Source organism: Oryctolagus cuniculus, chromosome 4 (assembly GCF_964237555.1).
Source record: "Oryctolagus cuniculus chromosome 4, mOryCun1.1, whole genome shotgun sequence".
Lineage (NCBI taxonomy): Eukaryota > Metazoa > Chordata > Mammalia > Lagomorpha > Leporidae > Oryctolagus > Oryctolagus cuniculus.
The window spans coordinates 169,603,545-169,625,930 of record NC_091435.1 but is presented as its reverse complement, the minus strand read 5'-3'; the positions used below and the strand labels follow the sequence as shown (position 1 = coordinate 169,625,930).

The 22,386-nt window shown below is 53.8% G+C and overlaps 2 protein-coding genes across 2 annotated transcripts in view; both read left to right on the top strand.

Annotated features, from left to right (window-relative positions):
* Positions 1-11,408: 11,408 nt before the first annotated feature.
* TMPPE (transmembrane protein with metallophosphoesterase domain) lies at positions 11,409-21,503 on the top strand. Its single transcript, XM_051818536.2, has 2 exons — positions 11,409-11,547; positions 13,315-21,503. Exon 2 carries the CDS (start codon positions 13,406-13,408, stop codon positions 14,738-14,740), a length of 1,335 nt encoding a protein of 444 aa, XP_051674496.2. The 5' UTR covers positions 11,409-11,547; positions 13,315-13,405; the 3' UTR covers positions 14,741-21,503.
* The window catches only part of GLB1 (galactosidase beta 1), a 92,820-nt gene continuing 81,847 nt past the window's right edge, over positions 11,414-22,386 (top strand). The window contains exon 1 of the mRNA XM_051818535.2: positions 11,414-11,547. Within this exon, the coding sequence (XP_051674495.1) occupies positions 11,473-11,547 (75 nt within the window). The 5' untranslated portion in view covers positions 11,414-11,472. The remainder of the gene's footprint in view (positions 11,548-22,386) is intronic.

Here is a 22,386-nt window from a genome sequence, read left to right as displayed (position 1 = left end):
CGTGGGTGCAGGGGCCCAAGGACTTGGGCCATCTTCCACTGCTTTCCCAGGCCATAGCAGAGAGCTGGATGGGAAGTGGAGCATCCAGGACTTGAACCGGCACCCATATGGGGCGCTGGCACTGCAGGCAGCGACCTTACCCATTATGCCACAGGGCCGGCCCCTCCAGCTTCTTGCTGATGTGGACACTGGGAGGCAGAAGGTGACGGCTGAAGTAGTCGGGCTCCTCCTGCCACCTGCGTGGGAGACCAGATTGCTGCCATTTGGGGAGCAAGCCAGGAGCTCCCTGTCTCTGTCTTCCCCACTCTTTCTCCCTCTCTGTCTCTCAAATAATTTTTTAAGATATTTGTAAAATTACACTCTTTACTACTTAAGAATGCAGATAATACACTCTCACTTCATATGAACACATAGAGTAAAACAATAGTGAAAAAGGAACAAATAGAAGTTTTGAGCCGGCGCCGTGGCTCACTAGGCTAATCCTCCGCCTTGCAGCGCCGGCACACCGGGTTCTAGTCCCAGTCGGGGTGCCGGTTCTAGTCCCGGTTGCCCCTCTTCCAGGCCAGCTCTCTGCTGTGGCCAGGGAGTGCAGTGGAGGATGGCCCAGGTGCTTGGGCCCTGCACCCCATGGGAGACCAGGAAAAGCACCTGGCTCCTGCCATCGAATCAGCATGATGTGCCGGCCACGGCGGCCATTGGAGGGTGAACCAATGGCAAAGGAAGACCTTTCTCTCTGTCTCTCTCTCTCACTGTCCACTCTGCCTGTAAAAAATAATAATAATAATAATAAGTTTTGGAGAATGGCTTCCTGTAGGTGAGAGGAAGTGCAGCAGAGCACTGGAGAGGGTCAGACAGGTTGACCGGGAATGAGCGTGAGGACCTTTGTCATATCATTGTGTCTTCTGCCATACACAGCTTTCCCAAACAGCTTGCATTTGTATATTTTACATTTGTACTCTGTTGTTTGGAAAACAGCGTTCAGGAGAAGGAAACATTGCTGTAGTGATTTGAAGAAAAAACAGGTGGATGGGATGGACTCAGGGAAGACTGAGGAGGGTGGGGTGGAAGGGGCGGGAGGGGGTGGAGCCAGCGGTCAGAGCCCAGCTGGGAGGAGGCCAGGAAAGTGTGCGAGGTGCCTTGGAGAGCCGCCCCCTGGGAATCCACCATGACCATCCTGCTTGCAGCTGGAGATCCTGGGTGTGCGGAGGACGTGGACGAGGCCAACGTGGTCATTCCAACACAGACGCAGGGAGGGGGGGGAATTCAATGCCGTTAGCAGAGACACAGTTTGGAATCAGTTCAGGCAAGCCCTCAGTTGAACAAGATACTAAGCTCTGGCCACAGTTTCTGCCTCTGCCAACTCCCAGCAAAGGCGGTTTGGATTCCACTTCGGCTGTCATTTGCTTGGGGATGCTTCTCTTTCTCTGTCCTCCCAAACGGAATCAAGTCAGAAGCTCAGTGATGTTTTCAGGTCAGAACTGTGTACCTTAAACATGTGCGTCTTCTTGTGTGTCAAGCGTAGCTCAGGAAAGCTGCTCTAAAAAGAGACAACGTTGACCGCCACCACCTCACAGCCCCATGCGCGTCTACTGGAACACTCGTCACAGCTGCAGTTTTGGATTGGCTTTTGTGATTATTTGATTGATTTCTCTGCACTAGGCTCCAGGCTTCATAAAACAGGGACTATGAGTGTTTTACCTACCGCTGTGTTCCCAACACTTCATAGAGGCCATGCAAAATAAAGTCATCCCTCTTGGGCTGTCAAGTGCCTCTTTTCTCACGGAGGAATTCCCCTGGGAATCATCACTCAAAAGCTTGCAAATCAATCCCCTCTGTGCGGAAAACATTATTTGTAGTCAGTTATGGCAAATAAAGATGAACAAATGAAGCAGTGCAAACTTAGAAAGGGAGATAAGACAACTACTTAGATAACTCATCATTTGTTAGCTACCCTCTGGAATGCCCAAACAAAGTGGGGAACGAGCAGAACCTTTGGTTGTGGTTAATTGCAAGAATGCTTCACATTCCTGCCTTCTCCACACCCATGCCTCTTTGCAATTGACTTTATAACTCTCCCCTCAAAGAGTCCGTTGCTGCAGCCTTTTCGTACAAGTTTGGCTACGTGCTCTGCTTTGGCCAGTGAGCCAGTAGAGACGGTCCCATATGTGCAGTGACACTGGCCCTCTCTTGTACCACAGGGAGCCCTCTCTTTGTGTGATTAAGCATAGGTTAGCCTGTGCCCCCGTGGAGTTTCCATCATCCCCGTCAAATGCACAAGAGGGGCCACTCCGTGTCACTCAGCACCAGCAGATTCACCCGCTGAATGCAGGTGCGTGGGAAGTAGGAGCCCAAAGCCAGGAGACCCACTCAGCTGACCCATAGAGCCATGAGCTGAATAAGTGCCTCTAGTTTGGGAGTGGCTTGCTGTATAGCACTAGCTCACAGCTAACCTCTTTTTTTCTTCTCATCTGGTCCCTTCTCTCATTCTGGAAGTCAGCTCGAGTCAGCCTGGTGGCACTGAAGGGACAGACAGTCATAGGTGCACTCTGGCCTCTGAGGAAGCATTCTTTGGTCCTGGATGGTCACCGCCGAGTCCTCATTAGTCGTGGCCAAGCCCCTCCGGCTCCAGCAGTTCTCTGCCACTCCTAGGCCATTCCATGCTGATGGTGGGATTTAGGGAGTCTCTGGGAGCTGCTTGGCTCCTGGGCTCCCTCTGCCTATCACAAGCCAATGCACCAGCCCCACAGAAGTTGGCTCTGCAGGAAGACACACAGAGTACAAGAGAGCGAGGAAGGTTGCGGTATATGGTGTGAGGGTTGCGGTATACAGTGTGAGCCAGCAAAGGTTCTGTGTCACTGCCTGTAGGGGCAGTCTTGTCCGTGGGCAGGTGTAGGTGAAGGCTGTTAGTAAAATGGTGCCGTCTTACCTGTGGCGCCATCTATACCCCGGATGCCATCTTAGGCTCTGCACTTTGCATAGTAAGCTTTGGTCCTAACCCCAGGGCTCAACCACAGGTGTCAGCTCCACCTCCACCCTAATGGGATTCATTGCTCTTACTCCCCCCCCCCCCAAGGTATACCAGGACCTGCTTCCAGCATACTGCTTGATTTCTCCTAATCCCTCTCTCTCTTTTTATTTATTTACTTATTTTTTGACAGGCAGAGTGGACAGTGAGAGAGAGACAGAGAGAAAGGTCTTCCTTTTCCGTTGGTTCAGCCCCCAATGGCTGCTGCAGCCAGTGCACTGCAGTCGGTGCACCACGCTGATCCGAAGCCAGGAGCCAGGTGCTTCTCCTGGTCTCCCGTGCGGGTGCAGGGCCCAAGCACTTGGGCCATCCTCCACTGCACTCCCGGGCCACAGCAGAGAGCTGGACTGGAAGAGGGTCAACCAGGACAGAATCCGGCACCCCAACCAGGACTAGAACCCTGGGTGCCGGCGCCGCAGGCGGAGGATCAGCCTATTGAGCCACGGCGCCGGCCCCCTCTCTCTTACTCTCTCACCCTCTCCCCCTGGCCCATCGGACTTTCCCCACCCAACAGTAAACCTTTCCCTTAACTCCAGTGTTTGGTGTGTTTTGTGGCGGCCTTACAAAGGGAATAGCCACTTTCTATTATAATTCAATAGAATTTGTAAAAGGAAGTGAAATCAGACCGTGTCTGGGCAACTTCCCATTGCAAACGGAGCTGTTCCGTCTCCTTAGATCCGTGCCAGAGGGTGTCTCCCTGCTCAGAGGCAGCATTCTGCCCTCGCCAGTGACTTTAATGACAAATTCTCTTCCATACCATGAATTTACTCGTTCTGTCAAAACAATGCGCAGCATCTAGTTTATAGCAGATTCTGCACTTGGTTCTGGTATGCAGAAAATCAATCAGAGGTGGGCATTTGGTGCAATAGCTAAGAAGTTGTGTGGGACACCCACATCCCACACCAGAGTCCAGGGCTTGAGTCATAGCTCAGCCCTGATTTCAGCTTCCTGCTCATGCATACCCTGGGAGGCAGGAGGTGATGGCTCGGGTGGTTGGTTCCCTGCCACCCATCTGGGAGACCTGGATTGATTCCTGGGTTTCTGGCTTCAGCCTTGTGGCTTAGCGGGTTAAGCTGCTGCTTGCAATAGTGGCAGCCAATATCAGAGCATTGGTTTCCGTCCTGGCTGCTCTGCTTCTGACCCAGCTCCCTGCTAATGCACCTGGGAAGGCAGCGGAGAGTGGCCAAGTACTTGGGCCCCTTGCAACAGTGTTGGAGACCTGGCTTTGGCTTGGCCTATACCTGGCTGTTGTAGCCATTTAGAGAGTGAACCAGCAGACTGAAGATCTGTTTGTTTCTCTCTCTCTCTTTCTCTCACTCTGCCTTTCAAATAAATAAATAAAATAAATTTTTTTAAAAAAGCTAATATGTATTTTCTGCAAATTTGGGGAAAACCCTTTATAAATCCTGACCCCAAGCTCTTCCATTTGAGTTAAGGAGATAAGTTATCTACTTGTTGTTTTATTGGTTGTGAACTCCTGTTGTGTGTCAAGAAATTATATCAACTCTTACCTCAAGGAGAACCAAGCATGAGGAAGACCGATATGCAAACCTTCCAGTACCTATGGCTGGGATTGGAACAGAGACAGAGATGGAGCCCTAAGTGGGCCCTGTGGAGGGCTGAGCCCCCTGTCCCGGGGTGAGTCTGGGAGGGCCTCTTGGAGAGGCCATGCTGGAATGCCTCCCACAGCTCTAGAAAGCTGGACTAGAAGTTGGCGAGGGCGAAAACGAAAGGAGGAGGATTGCAGGCAGGCAGAGGGAGCAGCACGTGGGAAGAGGGGGTTAGTGCTGGGGGCAGGCAGCAGAATGGGAGACTACAGTGTGAGCTCCATAAGAAAGGTGAGGGTCTGGGGGCAGGCCCTTGGCCTAACAGTTAAGATGCCCAGGTCCCACGTCAGAGTACCTGGGTTCGAGTCTCGGCTCCAGTTCCTGACTCCAGTTTCCTGCTAATGCATAGCGTGGGAGGCAGCAGTGGTGGGCCAAGTGCCTGGGTTCCTGTCGCCTACATGGGAGACTTGGATTGGGTTCCAGGCTCCCAGCTTCAGTCTGGCCCAGCCTCTGCTGATGCAAGCATTTAGGGAGTAATCCAACAGATGGCAGCTCTCTCTGTTTTTCTCTGTCTTCTCTCCCCTCCCTCTAATAAAAAAAATTTAAAGAAAAAAAGGATTAGGGTCTGAATTCAAGCACAGAACATACAGTAGCATAACACAGAGAAAGATAAATGTCGTAAGTTAGATGTAGGTAGAGTACTATGGAAATTTCTGGAAGGAAAGAACTTTAGCTAAATGCAATCAGTGATTACTTCAGTACAGAAAAGGCTTGGATTGGGGATTGAGTTATGAATCTGTATTTTTTAAAACAAAATCTCAGAGGGCATCCCTGAAACCCCGGGTTAGAGAAAACTCGAGAAGTGCAGGCGGGAGCTGGTGGCAGCAGGGCAGTTTCATCACGCGGAGCAAATAATTATCTCACCCTGGTCTCCCTAGAAAACAGACCTTGCAACAAGAATTAAATGTGAATCCTTAATTGGGGAGGTACCATCCGTGACAGTGACAGTGAGAAGAGTGGTGGGGAGGGGTGAGGAGGGCTGCAAGTAGCGTTGCTGTGCAGGCTGGGGTGTCCTGCCAGCCTGAAGGACGCAGAGCCCATTTCTTGGCAGGTGCACCTGCTAGGCCACCTGGAGTGCCTCTGGACAGGCCGTGCAGAGAACTCATGTGTTAAAGTAGTTCATCAGAAGGAAGAAGAGATTTATTACTGGCTCTTGCAGCCTCTGGTCTCCCACTGCATTAGACAGTTAACTGGCTGCCCCTCTGGGCTGCACCATGCACCATGGGCAGCCACTTGGAAGCATGGTGCTCCATTGCTGAGAGTCCAGAGGCCCCAGATAGTTGTTCAGGTGTGCTACAGCAGCAGCTGGGTGGGGCAGACAGCCTAGGGCTCAGGAGACGGGTGTCTGTCCTGTCCCCTGAGTGGCAGCTAAGAATTGGAGTGTCATGTGAGGTAGCGGATACAGTCACTGCAGCATGATCTGAATTAATCAAACCACCAGACAGACTGTGACTCAGAAATTGCAAACTAAATATATCTCAGGCCCTGCAGCAGGTCGGGTCAAAAGTGAAGTAGACCAGATAGAGAGTTTTGCCTACTGGGAGAGATTTATTCTGCCTAAACAGCATTTAGTGCCCATCTCTGGTCTGCTGTCACTGCATGGGACTTTGAGCCTGATGTGGCCAGACAAAAAAACAGGAAATCCAGATGACATAAACTCTTTTTTTTTTTTTTTTTTTTTTTTTTTTTTTGACAGGCAGAGTGGACAGTGAGAGAGAGAGACAGAGAGAAAGGTTTTCCTTTGTGGTTGGTTCACCCTCCAATGGCCGCCGCGGCCAGCGTGCTGCGGCCGGTGCACCGCGCTGATCCGAAGCCAGGAGCCAGGTGCTTCTCCTGGTCTCCCATGGGGTGCAGGGCCCAAGCACTTGGGCCATCCTCCACTGCACTCCCGGGCCACAGCAGAGAGCTGGCCTGGAAGAGGGGCAACCGGGACAGAAACCGGTGCCCCGACCGGGACTAGAACCCGGGGTGCCGGCGCCACAAGGCGGAGGATTAGCCTAGTGAGCCACAGCGCCGGCCGACATAAACTCTTAGGAGTAGATGTTGACGATTGCTGTCATTAAAGAAAGTTTAAGATGTGGTGCTCACACAATGAGCGTCAAATCAAGTCGGTCTTCAGGCCACAGCTAGTTGTGTGGAAAATTTCTACGATCATTCTAAGATGGCTCCACAGTCCCAGGTGTGGCTGCAAACACAGAATCGGAGGGCTCACTCGAGGGTGCCACAGGCCTCGGGATAGATCAGCTTGAAAGGGAAAAAGAAGATATCAAAAACCCTGCAAAGATGTGGCTGAGAGTGGGTGGAAGAGGGTGCTTGTCCCGGAGGAAAGCGAAGCAGGAATGCTTGCTACAAAGTCCTCTTGAGCTGCAGGCGTGCTTGCTACAAAGTCCTCTCTTTTCCTCCCTGAGGGCAAAGCTTATTTAGCATTCACAGATCTATCTCCAGCTCCTGAAAGGGCAAACATGGGGACAAAGACAGCCTAAAGTCTGGGGCTGCCCTGCGGCCTGGCTCAGTTCCCGACACACAGCTATCAGGGCGTGGAGGGGGGGGGATGGCTTATTATTTCACAACGTTATCTTTTTATTGTCCTATAACCACCGCTGCCACTAGGTTATACAACTTCACCCCAGGACATGTGCTTCAAGATAGCCTCAAATCATGTAAGAAGGATAAAGAACTACTGCATGCAAAATTGTCCATGTTTGTAGTTCAGAGACCTTGCTTCTTTTAGTTTACTGAATACCTTTTTATTTTGATCTAAGAAAGTAACATTTTGCTTTATCATTTGTTCTCATCCTATCCCTGTAATGTCTGTGTGTATTATTACAGGTGTAAGCGCATTGTTACTATGGCCACTTGGGAGCGATGTGCAGACATTCAGCTCTGCCATGGGTTTCCAGGTCTATTTCCAAAGAACATAGCTGTTAGCGGAGATGGGTGGGACAGGTTCTTATCTTTGTGCAAGGAAGAATTCAGACGTGAGACAGAGCAGTGGTAAGCAAGGTAGCAAGGTTTACCGGGGTGGGGCGTCCATCCTAATGGATGGAACAGAATCTAAGAGTGAGCGCCCAGGCACTCAGACTGGGGAAAGCAAGGTGACGTGGTTAAATGGAGAGAAGGCACCTGGCAGGCCAGGCGGGCGGCTCAGGGGAGAGCTGAGAACGGGGCGCACCGGCTGTGTTTAGACTGCGGCTTATAAGGGAGTGGGGTCTAGTTTTCCTGCTGTTTTTCCTTGCCCCCCTCCCCCTTCTCCAAAGACAATTAGGTGAGTGTGAATTATGTGAAATTCCTCCCCAGGGTTCACTACTCAGTGCTAGCAGACGGGGAGGGGGGCAGCTGGCTCTGGGCAGAGGAGCTTCCCCTTAGGGTGCCTGCCTTGGGTTGTGAGGCTATGAGGCGCATTAGCAGGGAGCTGGATTGGAAGTGGAGCAGCCGGGACTCAAATCGGCGCCCACATGGGATGCTGGCATGGCCATGCCACAGTGCCAGCCCCTGTTTCTTTTCTTATCCATGCTGCTTCCCATCTATCCAGCACTGATCTGTCTGTAAAAACAGAATGAAGACAAAATACCAGGAAAACAAAAATAAAGAGACATACACAGTTCACAAACACAGTCATGTTTAGATATTTTGTAAGCTGGAGTTATATACGGGGGGGCGGGGGGGAGAGACAGAGAGAGAGACAGAGAGAGACAGAGATCTTCCATCTGCTGGTTTACTCCCCAGATGACCACAATAGCCAAGTCTGGGCCGGGCTGGGCCAGAACCAGGACCAGAAACTTATTCTGGGTTTCCCATGTGGGTGGCAGGGGCCCAGGTATTTGGACCATCCTCCACTGCTTTCCAGGCCATTAGCAGGGAGCTGGATTGGAAATGAAGCAGCTGGGACATGAACTGGCACCCATATGGGATGCTGGTATCGCAGGCTGCAGCTTTACCCACTTCACCACAATGCAAGCCTCTCAGATTGATAAGGGTCTGACCTGTCGTTTTGTACTTATCTCAGTGGCACTGGTCCGCAGGCCACACTTTGCGTAGTACTGATCTATGTCAGAGCATGTGCCTCGTTTAGTTGTGTGTGTGTGGCCATCTTTGTCCCTGACGATGTGTCTCTCCCGGGTGACAGCATTCTCGTGGCTATTTCACGTGGCCCACAGCCTGTGGCAGGGACTTTGCATCCTGTACACTGCACACATGCACTGGAACAGGAACTAATGGTACAACACAGAAGTATGGCCTTGGGGAAGTAACTCGGCTCTCAAGTCAGACCACGAGACTTTAGAAGCACACCACTTCCTAGCTCCAGGGCTATGTGGGCAAGCCATGTAAGTCGTCTGTGACTGTCTTCTCATCTGTGATGCACGTAACAGCATGCTACTCCAACTGTGGTGAAGCCTTTGGCACAACGGCCGTTATGATATGATATGATATGATATGAGTCCTGACAATTCCCTCAAATGCAGTTATTTCTTATTTATTTTACTTATTTTTAAAAGATTTATCCATTTATTTGCAAGCCAGAGTTACACAGAGAGAAGAGAGGGAGAGGGAGAGGCAGAGGGAGAGAGAGAGAGAGAGAGAGAGAGAGAGAGGTCTTCCATCCGATGGTTCACTCCCCAATTGGCCGCAACTGCTGGAGCTGCACTGATCTGAAGCCAGGAGCCAGGAGCTTCCTTCTGGTCTCCCACACGGGTGCAGGGGCCCAAGGACTTGGGCCATCTTCTACTGCTTTCCCAGGCCATAGCAGAGAGCTGGATTGGAAGTGGAACATCCGGGTCTCAAACCAACACCCATATAGGATGCCGGCGTTTCAGGCCAGGGTGTTAACCTCCTGTGCCACAGCACTGGCCCCTGCAAATATTTTTTAAAAGCTTATTTATTTTTATTTATTTGAAAAAGCAGAGAGGGATATCTTCCATATGTTGGCTCATTCCCCAAATGCCTACAGTACTCAGGGCTGGACCAGGCCAAAGTCAGGAGCCAGGAACCCCATCCAGGTCTCCCACATGCTTGGCAGGGACCCAAGCATTGAGCCATCACCTGCTGCTTCCCAGGATGCATCTGCAGGAAGCTGGATATGAATGAGAGCTGGGACTTGATCCCAGGCACGCTGGTATGAGATGGGGGTAGTCCCAAGCAGTGGCTTAAGCTATGCACAACACTGCTCCAATTTAAAAAAAATATATATTTATTTTAATCTTCTTGAAAGGCAGAGAGAGAGAGAACTTCCATCTATTGGTTCACTTTCCAAATGCCCACAACAACTAAGACCGAGACAGGTCAAAACCAGCAGCCTGAAACTCCTCCCACGTAGATGGCAGGGGGCCCCGGATGTAGGATGTGAGTGCAGCACAATGCCCACCACACGACAGCATAATGTAACTACGCGTGTTTAGTTGTCAAAGCAGGATGCTGCAGCAGCCGTCTGGTACGGTGGTTAAGAGGCCTGCCTTCCATTCTGGAGTGCCTGGGTTCAAGTCCTAGCTCCACTTGAACTTCCAGCTTCCTGCTACTGTGTACACTGGGAGGTGGCAGGTGGTGGCTCAAGTACTGGGGTCCCTCCATGGGGACCTGCATTGAGTTCTGGGCTTGGGGGGTGAACAAGCAGATGGAAGCGCTGTCTCTGTGGCTGTCTTTTTTTTTTTTTTTTTTTTTTTTTTTTTTTTTTGGACAGGCAGAGTGGACAGTGAGAGAGAGAGAGACAGAGAGAAAGGTCTTCCTTTGCCGTTGGTTCACCCTCCAATGGCCGCCACGGCCAGCGCACTGCGGCCGGTATACCGTGCTGATCCAAAGCCAGGAGCCAGGTGCTTCTCCTGGTCTCCCATGGGGTGCAGAGCCCTCCACTGCACTCCCTGGCCACAGCAGAGAGCTGGACAGGAAGAGGGGCAACCGGGACAGAATCCGGCGCCCCGACCGGGACTAGAACCCAGTGTGCCAGCGCCGCAAGGCGGAGGATTAGCCTATTGAGCCGCGGCGCCGGTCGTGGCTGTCTTTTAAATAAAATAAAAATAACCAAAGACACTTAAAATGAATACATTTTTTGCTATGTGAATTTCAACTCAATAAAGCTAGAAAAGTTTCAAATAGATATATTTAAAAGCGATCTCCTTGATAGTTCCTTCCTCTGACACCAAGTTTCTATTAAAGCCGAAACACGCAGTGAGAGGAAGGTGCGGTTGTCGGAGATTTCAGGGCACCAGGCAGGAAAAAACTGTCAACTTCACACTCAGCTCTGGTGGCTCCCGGCAAACAATGAGAGCTCTCATTGTCCCAAACGTGTCACTCAGCACACGCATTCTGCAGACCCTGGGGCTGGCCTGGGGCGCCTCTGCCCCAGCTGAGTCACATCTGTGAACGCATCAGTAATAACCGAATGCAGTAGCGCTGCCCCTTCAGCACGGGGCGTTGAAGACCCGGATACCCGGACCTCAGCCCCGGCGTTTCTCGGGGAAGGGGTCCTGAGTGTGCGTGTCCATGCACTTGCAGGCGAAGCCGCCTGGCCGGGTCGGGCACCGCGCTCCCAGCCCTACCTTGGACAGCCGAGGCCCCACCCCGTGCCCTTGAGTTAGCTGCTGCCCACGACCCCCGCGGCTCTGAGACCAAGGAGCCCTTCGTCCGTGTCTAGCCCCGGCGGCGAGCGAGGCCTCTGGGCGCCCCTCGGACGGAGCTCGCCCACGGGCGCCCGGTAACCCCAGGGCCGAGTCACGCGGCCCCCGGTGGCCGGGGCGTGGCGTGGCCGGGGCGGAGCCAGCGCCGGCGAGCGGGCGGGTCCTCAGGCCGGGGGACGCGGCGCCGCTGGCCCGAGCGCCGACTGCCGAGCAGGGAGGCCGGAGGGAGGTCATGCCAGGGGTCGCGGCTCGCATCCTCTGCCTGCTGCTGGCGCCGCTGCTGCCAGGCTCTCCGCGCAGCTTGGGGGTAAGTGCGCGGGGGCCGGTCTGCTGGGGGCTGGGGGCCAAACAGGCCCCCGTGGGGCTGGGCTGGGGCCGGGGCCGGGGCCGTGGCCGCCGGAGAACTGCGGGCGGGCTGCGGAGCGCAGGCCATGCTGCTCGGGGCGGCGCGCGTCTTTCCCGCGCGCTGGGTCGGGGGCGCGGTGGGCTTCCGCCGCCCCTGGGGCCGTCTGCGAGGGGAGGAGCGAGGCGCGCCTGAAGCCCCTGGAGCGGGTGGATTTCCAGTCGCGCGGCTTCCCCCGGGGGTGGGGGGGTGCCCTGCCCTGCCCGCTTCGCTCTTTGCACAGAGTCCCGGAAGGAGAAAAAAAAAAACGAGATCGGGGCGGCCCAGCAGCGGGAACGTTGCGTTGTTTCCTTGGGGCGAAGTCCCGCATCGCGCGCGGGAGCGCGCAGCTCCCCGGCTTCCCCTCGCGTCCGCGGGATCCTTTTCCTTCGGGGAGGGCGGGTCAGGTGGAGGTGGGAGAGGCGGGCCGCAGGTGGGCGCCGGCGTTGGCGGAAGCTGGGGCTGGCGGCGCAGCGAAGCGCAGGTCCGAGGCGCGCTTGGGAAGGGTTAGGGGGACCGTGGAGCCGGGCCGCTGCGCCCCGGTGCCCCGGAGTTTAGGGGAGCCCGCTGACACCGTTTGATCCAACGGAACGCGCCTAGGGCAGAGGAAAAGTCGAAGGCTTACCCAGAACCAGAGTTGGAAGTGGTCGAGTATTTGGAGCACGGCTGCTAAGAGCGATTTCACTGAAATTGGAGTATTCGCTGCTTCTTGTCCGGGAGCCCTGGAGGAGCCTGGAGTCAGTGCCACCTGGTGGGATTGGGGATAGTTGAGGGGAACAGCGGCAGGGCGAGGGAGCGCTGGGCCAGTCTCTAGGGATGGGATGGGATGGGGGTGGGGCTTGGAGGCTAAGGAGCAGGTGGGCAGGGCCGCCCTCCGGGTGGTGGTCACCCTGGTGCCTGTGGAGAGGGGCCGCCCTGTGGCTGCCACACCTGAGGCCCACGCAGGGAGGCTGGCCTCACCCCAGGAATTCCGGGGCCAGGTGTCTCGGTGTCCTCCCAGGCCTGGTGCTGAAGACGGATGCCAGCTTCTCCCTGTGCCTTTGCTTTCCATTTATTTAGCACAGCGGTTCTCTGTTACTAGAAATTAAGAACAAACTTTAATGATTGGTTTATTTAAGGACTAATACATGTACATGTGAGTAATATGTTTTTATTTAAAATACCAATATTTATGCCAGAATTTCAGGGTGAAGTGTTGCACGTTGTTTTCTATTTTTGCAAACCTCTTTCGCGTCTGTCTCAGTGGGAGAGGGATGGATTTTCAGATGGACTTTCGCGTCCAGGCTGTTGTATCACATGTCATGTGGCCTTTGGAAAATTCCACTGTACGTTCATGAGAGAGTGAGGATGAAGAGGCAGTAACGGCACAGGATGACCACGAAGACAGGCTTACGTAAATGGCCCTCCGCATGGGCCTCCCTACACCTGCTTTGAGAACCGCTAATTTACATTATTTTTTCTCATAAAAGAAGTTCATGATTCTCATGGAGAAACTTTACAGAAAAAACTGAAAGCTGCCCATCATGTCACAACCCTGTAGATTTGTATTTTACCAACACTGTTTAGCTACTGACTGGTACTTGAGTGGCTGGGGGCGGGTGGGGCAGGTGTAGGTAGGTGGCCTTCGGGGTTTGTAGGGGGACAAGGACTCTCTAACATCCCACAAAGCTGACGCCGGGTTCCTGGTTGCAGGCGGAGTTGACCTGGAAGCCTCTCCTTGGCCACTGTCCATTCTAAGGCCACCTGCACAGAAGTGGCGGGGGACCCTCTGGGAGCAAAGAAAATGGTGATCTTCAGGCAGCTGTCGCTGGGTGCCAAGGTGGCCCTGGCCGCGGCCACTGTCTTCATATCCATGATCGTCTCCCGTTCCTATCTGGCAGACAGCCTTGAGCTCAGGGCCTGGCGGTGGCTCTTCCGCCTGCAGCTCGTCCTCTTTGTCAACTCCCTCATGCTCATTGGTTCCCTGTACATCTGGCGTAGCATAGTGAGCAGTCTCTGCCCCTCCCCGGGCGCAGGGTCCGCTTGTTTCCAGCTTTGGAAGCTGACGGTATTGGCGTTTCTGGCACTGGCTCATTCGAGTTTCTTCACCATGTTATTCTTAGTGGCCGAGGAGCCCCACTTTTTCTCCTTGGCCGCCTACACCTGCCTGGGCGCTTACGTCTTCATGCTGTGCTTCCTCTGCGTCCTCAGCACCATGGAGCAGGCCTACCAGCTCCTGGCCTGGCGCCGCGGCCGGGTGGCCGGCAGCCTGGACAAGACAAGGAAGCTGGCCCTCAGGCCCATCCTGGCCGTGATCGTGACCGCTGTGCTCAGTGTGGCCGGCCTGCTGAACGCCGCCCAGCCGCCGGCCGTGAAAACTGTGGAGTTGCCCATCCGGCAGCTGCCGCCCTCCATGAACCACCTCAGGGTTGTGCTCCTCTCGGACATCCACCTGGGCCCCACGGTGGGCAGGACCAAGATGGAGATGTTTGTGAGGATGGTGAACGTGCTGCAACCCGACCTCACGGTGATCGTGGGCGACCTGTCCGACTCGGAGGCCGCGGTGCTGCGGCCGGCCGTGGCTCCCCTGGGCCAGCTGCGCTCTCGCCTCGGCACTTATTTCGTCACGGGCAATCACGATTACTACACTCTGGATGTCAACAACTGGTTTGCTCTGCTGGAATCCCTGCACGTGCGGCCCCTCCACAACGAGTACGTGAGGATCTCAGCTGCCGGGGAGGGAGAGGAGGGCGGGGACTGGATCTGCCTGGCCGGCGTGGACGATATCGAAGCAGACATCCTGCACTATGCGGGCCACGGCATGGACCTGGACAAGGCCCTGGGGGGCTGCAGCCCAGACCACACCACCATTTTGCTGGCGCACCAGCCGCTGGCAGCCAAGAGAGCCCTCCAGGAGCGGCCAGATATTAACCTGATTCTGTCGGGTCACACCCATGCTGGGCAGATCTTCCCCTTGAACGTGGTGGCCTATCTCCTCAACCCCTTCTTTGCTGGTCTTTATCAGGTGGCCCCAGCTACCTTTGTGTATGTCAGCCCAGGCACGGGCCACTACGGGATACCTATGAGGCTGGGGAGCCGGGCAGAGATCACAGAGTTCATCCTGCAGCGGGCTCCTTGAGCCGGCCCTGGCCCTGCCCTGGTCCTGGCCCTTGCCCTCACCCGCTGCCCTTCCTCCCACTGGTTTGCCTGTTTGACCCACTCCAGCCCCTCCCAGCCAGCCCTGCTTATGCACCCGTGGACAGTGATGTGGGTGGGGCTGCCTGGCAAGTCAGTCTGGTTTAACTCTTTAAGTGGCTGTTGGCTTCTTGGTCTGCATGGGTGGCGCCAGCGGGAGGGCTGCAGAAAGCGGGTGGAAACATGGAATTGAAGGTGCAGTGTTCGTGAACCTTCCAAAGCCCCCTCACCTGCAGGAACACATGTAACACCCAGGTGGTGTGGAGGGAGCCGGCCTACAGGGCACTGGCAAGGGACACCTCCAAGGCGGGGTCGGGAGGTGGAGCTTCTTCCTCAGTGCTTTTCTTTAGGGTGCAGGTGGATTCTAGAAACTTCCGTCTACAAGGGAAGGGGCAGTGTTGCTGGGTGGGGGTAAGAGAGCAGAGAAGCTGAGAAGCCCCTCGGCTGTTGGAGAAAGGGCACTGGTGGTGTGATGAGATGTGCAGGAGGTTTGGGGCCAGAAGCCAGGCCACCTGCTTCTCACTAAGGAGTCTTCCCGAAGTCTGGTGATTAAGGCACTTTATGGGTTACAGATGAGCCCAGGCCTCACAGGCGGTTGAGTGACTTGCTTGAGGCTGATTGTAGCTTACCCGCAGGGGTTGCAGAGGCGGGCCTGGAGAGAGGGGCTGGTAGTGTGTAGGGCAGCTGCTGTGTTTGAAGAAGGATCAGGAACCTGGAGACCCCTGCTGCTCCTGCCCCACCCTAGGTTGGGGTCTGGGTTTTTGATTCATTTTTTTACTTGAAAGTCAATTGGAGGGAGAGAGAGAGCTTCTATCCACTAGTTCGCTCAGATGGCCGCAACAGCCAGGATTGTGTTGGTCCAAAGCCAGGAGCTTCTTCCCGGCCGCTCACGTGAGTGGCAGGAGATCAAGCACCTGGGCCATCTTCCACTGCTTTCCCAAGCCATTATCAGGGAGCTAGATTGGGAGTGGAGCAGCCAGGACATAAACCGGCACCCGTACGGGGGATGCCAGCATCGCAGGCAGCTCAGCCCATTATGCCACACCGGCCCCAGGACAGGGTTTTTGTGGGGAGCTGAGGTTGACTGTAGCCGTGGGAGGTTGAGGCTTGCATGGGGAGTGGCAGGCTCTGTGCCCAGGGTAGGACCTTGCAGGCTTCCCACCCAGGGCCAGGTGTGGAATGCAGGGTTGTTCTTCTTGCCTGGCACCATTAGAGCTGCCCTTGGGCCCTGGCCACCTGCTGGCCCCTAAAACCCTTGTCTGGAATGAGCTGAACCTTGTCCCAGCCCTTGACCTTGGGACAACAAAAAGCCTTTCTATTAGAAAAGGCCTGACCAAGAAGACCTAGGGCTCAGGCTTGCCGGTGGATTCTTGCTAGGAGGTGCAGGGATGTGGCCAAGGGGCTTTGTCCAACAGGGAACAACAGGTCTCAGCCTGCCTCGCGCTCGGAGCTGGGCAACACTGAGCGAGTGACATGACCTCCCTGAGCACTGGTTTCCATGGCCCCTAAGTGGGGAGTAAGGGTTGCACCTCCTAAGACATGGTGCGTGAGTCTCCCATGGCGCCGTGCACACAGTAAGCGCTCAGTGCCGTGCGAGCCTCTCACATCGTGCTGGGGCTTGTGAAGGAACTTTCCCGGGACGCCGTGCATCCGGGCAACGTGAGTGGGCAGCCTGCCTCCCACTGCTGGGTCGGAGCGTTGTCAACAGCAGCTGCTGGGAGGTGCCTTGCTCTGCCTGTGTCCATGTCACAGGCCTGGAGGAGAGGGTGTCTTCATGTTTGCCTTGTCCTGATCCTGGAGGCCACCCAATAACAGGGCATTCACAGTGGCGCCTGCAGTGTGAAGGCTAGGGGATGTCTGAGTTCAGGTTTGGGCGGCTTCCTAATACCGCACCCACCCCTGTAGAATTACAGAGCCAGGGAAGGGCCTCTGGAGAGAGAGAGACAGAAAGGTCTTCCTTTGCCATTGGTTCACCCTCCAATGGCCGCCGTGGCCGGCGCACCGCACTGATCCGAAGGCAGGAGCCAGGTGCTTCTCCTGGTCTCCCATGGGGTGCAGGGCCCAAGCACTTGGGCCATCCTCCACTGCACTCCCTGGCCACAGCAGAGAGCTGGCCTGGAAGAGGGGCAACCGGGACAGAATCCGGTGCCCTGACCAGGACTAGAACGCGGGTGCCAGAGCTGCAAGTGGAGGATTAGCCTAGTGAGCTGGGCGCCAGCCTGGAGAGCCTTTTTCTTGGCACATTCTGTAGGTGGAGTGATTCCAGGAGGGACAGAGGGGCCTTACTCAGTGGGCAGCCTGGCACCTGGCTCTCTGACTCCTTTCTCCAGGGCACTGCTCCACGCTCAGCGCTGCTTCCTGGCTCAGCCAGGCGCTCTAACTTTCTTGCTCATGACCAGTCCTGTTTTTGGGTCATTGTTCCTGCCTTTTCAGTTCTCTTTTGTTTGGGATTTCGTCAGATGAAACTGCTTGATGCCATTTCACTTCCCACTCTCTGTAATGACTTCATCTTTGCCTCTCTCTCTCTCGAGGCCATCATTTTGGGGTCTTGTGTACCCTTCGCCCACCCTGAAGCCCTTGCTTGCCTGCTCGCTTTCTATGAGCAGAAGGGAAATGAGTCCATCCTGTTGGACCGCAGATGCAGTGCTGACACCTGCTCGCACCTGATTTGTTTCCTGCCTTGCCAGGACATCTCCCAGCAGACATTTCTCTACTACCCTCCAGACATGAGGTCCTTTGTTTTTCTGTTCGGTGTTCTTAGTCCATTTTCCTTTTTCGTTTTGTCTGTTTATGGCTGTGGGGGGCAATGAGAAGCACTTGAAGCTCCACCATTCTTTCTTTTTTTTTTTTCTTTTCTTTCTTTTTTTTTTTTTCTTTTTTTTTTTTTTTATTTTTTGACAGGCAGAGTGGACAGTGAGAGAGAGAGAGAGACAGAGAGAAAGGTCTTCCTTTTGCCATTGGTTCACCCTCCAATGGCCGCCGCGGCCGGCGCGCTGCGGCCGGCGCACCGCGCTGATCCGATGGCAGGAGCCAGGAGCCAGGTGCTTTTCCTGGTCTCCCATGGGGTACAGGGCCCAAGCACCTGGGCCATCCTCCACTGCACTCCCTGGCCACAGCAGAGGGCTGGCCTGGAAGAGGGGCAACCGGGACAGAATCCGGCGCCCCAACCGGGACTAGAACCCGGTGTGCCGGCGCCGCTAGGCGGAGGATTAGCCTAGTGAGCCGCGGCGCCGGCTACCACCATTCTTTCAATTTCATTTCTGTTCTGTGTAGTCATTTATGCATACCACAGGTTACAATGTAACCCTTTTTAAAAATCAAGAACTTGGGTGGTTTGATACTATTGTTACCAAAACTCAAGATGTTCACCCTGTTGTCCTCTAGTTTGACTGTCCATCCATTCATCCATCCATCCATCCTTGCATCCATCCTCTTTCTTCCATTTTGTTTGGTTTGTCTTACACTCTCTATTAAGGACCTTTGAAAATATTAACCACATGGAAAGGATAGTGTTCCTGTCCTGTGCTTATCGCACAGCCTCAGCAACTGATTATTCTGCCGTTCTTTCTCATTGTCCCTGCCTCCACTTTGTGTGTGTGTGTGTGTGTGTGGCTGGAGTAGATTAAAGCAAATCTTAGCATAATTGCACCCCCAAAATATTTCAGTATGAATTCTTAAAGACCATAACCATGATGACATTGTCATATCCAATGAAGTGAACAGTGACTCTTGCATTATCATCTAGTATCTAGTTAGGAGATTTGGAGCTGGAAGCCGTATCTCCCAATAAAAGTGTCTTTCTACCATCTGAGTGTTAGGTACTGTTACTGTCGCAGTTAACTACTGGATTCAAATGCAGTTTACTGTGTGGTTGGGACTAATTTTCCTGATTATCTCAATTGTGTCTTTTTTGTTGTGGTTAAAAGCAATCCACACGTAACATTGTATTTTTTAAGATTTATTTATTTGAAAATCAGAGAAGGAGAGGCAGAGAGGGAGAGAGAGAGGTCTTGGTTCATTCCCCAGTTGGCTGCAAAGGCTAGAGCTTCGCCGATCTGAAGCCAGGAACCAGGAGCTTCTTCTGGGTCTCCCACGTGGGTGCAGGGTCCCAAGGAGTTGGGCCATCTTCCACTGCTTTCCCAGGCCATAGCAGAGAGCTGGATCAGAAATGCAGCAGCCAGGACTTGAACTGGCACCCATATGGGATGCCAGCGCTGCACGCGGCAGCTTTACCCACTACACCACAGCGCCGGCCCCCATAACACTGTATTTACCATGTTTGCTGTTTTTAAGTGTACATTCCAGCAGTGTGAAGAATATCCACATTGCTGTGAAGTAGATTTTCATCTTGCAAATCTGAAACTGTACCCATTACACAGCTTCCCTCTCAGCCCCTGGTAAGCACCATGTCCTTTCTGAGTTTGACCACTTTAGATGCCCCGTATGATGGGGTCAGACCACACTTGTGGCTGGCTTCTTTCACCCACCCTCAGGTCCTTAAAGTTCATCCACGCAGTGGGGCGTGACTACATTTCTTTCCTCTTGAAGGCTGGAGTACAGTGATAACTCGATTGTGCTGTCAGGCACCCGCCACCTTCTGTTGGTCATCAGTGGGCTCTGGCTGCTTCCGTCCCTTGGTGCTGTGAATTTTACTGTTAGGGACCTGCCTGTGTGGCTCTGTACTCAGACCCTGCTTTCAGTTCCTTTGGGTGCACACCCAGAAAGGAGAGTGGGGCATCGGGCGGAGCCCTTCCATGCTGCTTCCCGCAGCAGCTGTGCCACTGCACGGTGCCCCAGCCGTGCAGCAGTGTTCCGGTCTCCCCACAAACATGCCAGTGCTTGTCATTCTCTTTCTTCTTTATAGCGGTCACCCTCGTGAGTCTGGTTTTAATTGGCTCTTCTTTTACGATTCCTTTTGCTGCACTTGCTTTGAAGAGCACAGTTTAAATGCCGGTTGAGCACTCAGGTTGTTGGATTACTGCTGGGTTAGCGCACTCCTGTGAGGCTGTGCTGGCTGGTGTCGTGCTAGGAAGTAGAATGCTTTGTCAGTAAGGGTAGAAAATAGGTGTGTAAGTATGTACTAGGATTTCCAGTGCAAGTCAAGGACATCAGTTTTGTAGAACTGACTGCTTCAGAGAAGTTTCAGGTTTAAGCAAAACTGAGTGGAAGGCATGGTTTTCCCATATGCCCTCTGATTACAAGGTGTTTTTCTCTCTTTGATTTTATGTTTGTCTGACATTGAGATTTTTGGTTCCTGATAACCTGCTCTGATTATTTACTTTAGCTTACTGCATATAATATAGATTCACAATAGCGTTTTGTTTGTGTCTTTTGGGTCTGTGTGTGTGTGTGTGTTGTGTGTGTGTCTGTGTGTTGTGTGTGTGGTGTGGGGTGTGTGTGTGTTGCTTGTGTTGGCCTGAATGCAGTTTAAGCTGCACTTCTACCCTTGGGGTGAGTAGAGTGAAGATAGTATTTCAGATTCACTTGAAACCATTCTTTCTGGGTGGAGAACTAGGTCTGCTGGAACTTTTGAGAGCCATTTTATCTCTGAAAAGTCTTTTTAAACCACGCACTTAGCTTTTCTCCGAGAGGAGGCAGAATTACTTCTGTGAATGCCTGAGTCTGTGCGGCTTGGGAACTGGGCCAGAGCTGCACTCCTTTCTCTCCTGTTCTGCCTCTCGCCTCCCTGTCTTCCTGTTTATCCCAGCATTTGCAGCGCTGTGAGTAAACAGAATTAGTACACATGGGACGCGTGAGCCCGAACAGGTCACCCATGGGCCCCGCTGCGTCTGCACTGATGGTCACCCTTGCCTGTGGGTTTTCTCCTCCGTCCTGGCTCCTGTAGAGGGGCTGTCTGGGTATTGTGGGGTTCATGGGCTCCTCACTTGGCACAGTCACAGTTGGTTATGCAGTCACCTGAAGTGGGTCCTCCCTGTGTTCTGAGAAGCCCATGGTGCACATGCACCCTTCCAGCCTTCCTCTCGCCTCTCGTCTCAGGTTTTTTTTTGTTTTTGTTTTTGTTTTTGTTTGTTTGTTTTTTTATTTCTTAGAGAAAGAGAATGTCCTTTTGTCTTCTAGTTCACTCCCCAAATGCCTGCACAGCCAAGGCTGGCCAGGCTGACCAGGAGCCCAGAATCCAACTCGGATCTCTCACATAGATGGGAGCACTTGAGCCATCACCGCCACGTGCATTGGCAAGAAGCTGGATCCGAGGCAGAGGCAGGACTCCATCCCAGGCACTCCGATGTCCCAAATGGCAGCTTACCCCATGCACAGCGCCCACGCCCTCGGCTTCTCCTCCTTTAACCTTAGGAGGGTAGCAGGTGGAGAGGGCTAGGTCATGCACCTGGAGCTGCATGGCTCAGGTCCGGAAGTCCCCAGGCATTTGGGTCTCTGGGGTGAGAGGACGGAGTGTGGCGGGTGCTGGGGGTGGAGGTGCCTTGAGGAGCTGCGTGCCAGGGTCCCTGGGAGAGTTCTGAGGACAGAGCATCTCTACAGGGTCAGGCAACCTGGTACCTGCGAGCCCACCGAGCTCCTGTTACTTCGGTCCAGGAATGTGCACACGCAATGCAGATATTATTATCTTCAGGGTTGGGACACTTGAATATTGAGATTACCTGATGATGTCGATAATGTGTTATTTTTTTTTGAATGTGTATTCACTACTGAAGTAATCCAAACTGAATAAATAACTTTAGAAAATGGCACTGGTGTTGAGTCCCTGCTGTGTTCGTGGCCGAGGTGTTCTGTTTGGACTGCTGAGTGTCCAGGGTCACAGGTGTTGGGATCAGTGTGCAGGGGGGCCCGCGAGGGTGGGGGCCTCACTTAGTTTGGGATTCCCGTTTGTGAGTGGGCCGTGAACTCGTGGCTTGTGAGCCTGACGCACCCCAGCCCTGCACGTGTGAAGTGAAATACGGTCTCTTCAGTATTCCAGCCCAGCACCAGCTCACTTAGAAGGGGTGGGGTTTGCTCACGGGACACATTTTGGGGTATTTGCCTGTTGGAATAAATTCTGAAGGCCACTTCCCCCTTTCCTCCCGGTTTTCCACCTTCTCTTTCCCTCCCCCTCCTCCTCCTCCTCCTTTGACCTTTCTTGGTCACCTGACTTCTCAGTGGTGCCGCAGCTCAGAGGAGGCTGGCTCCGGAGGCTGGATCTTCTCTGATTAGTCAGAGTTGGGAGGGGTGGCTTTGAATCCATGAACTGGGTTTTCCCTGTTCACTTCGGCCATAGCAGTGGGTAATCAGAAGCCGTCTCAGGTGTCTCAGGTGAGGCAGCTGTCCATATGATGTCCCCGCATGGCTTTCCTGGGTTTCAGTTGTAGAGACTTGCTCCTGCTCTAGTGGACCAGTGTGACAGTCCCTGAATATCCTGACAGCCGGGTTTCTGTGACAGATCAGACAGAGGACACAGCCCTGGGATGGGAGAGAGAACGGGTACCGCTTTGCTGCCCACATCCAAACAGACCCTTCTGTAGATAGTGTGTGAAAGGTTAGAACAGCAGTCACAAACCAGGTGCCAGAGGCTGTGTCGGTTGTCCGGTAACAGTCCCACACCCCCATGGCAGCTCCGTCAGACCTAATAGGTGATTG

What these genes read in the sequence shown, in the direction of transcription:
- TMPPE (XM_051818536.2), top strand. Translation starts at nt 13,406, where the DNA reads ATGGTGATCTTCAGGCAGCTGTCGCTGGGTGCCAAGGTGGCCCTGGCC.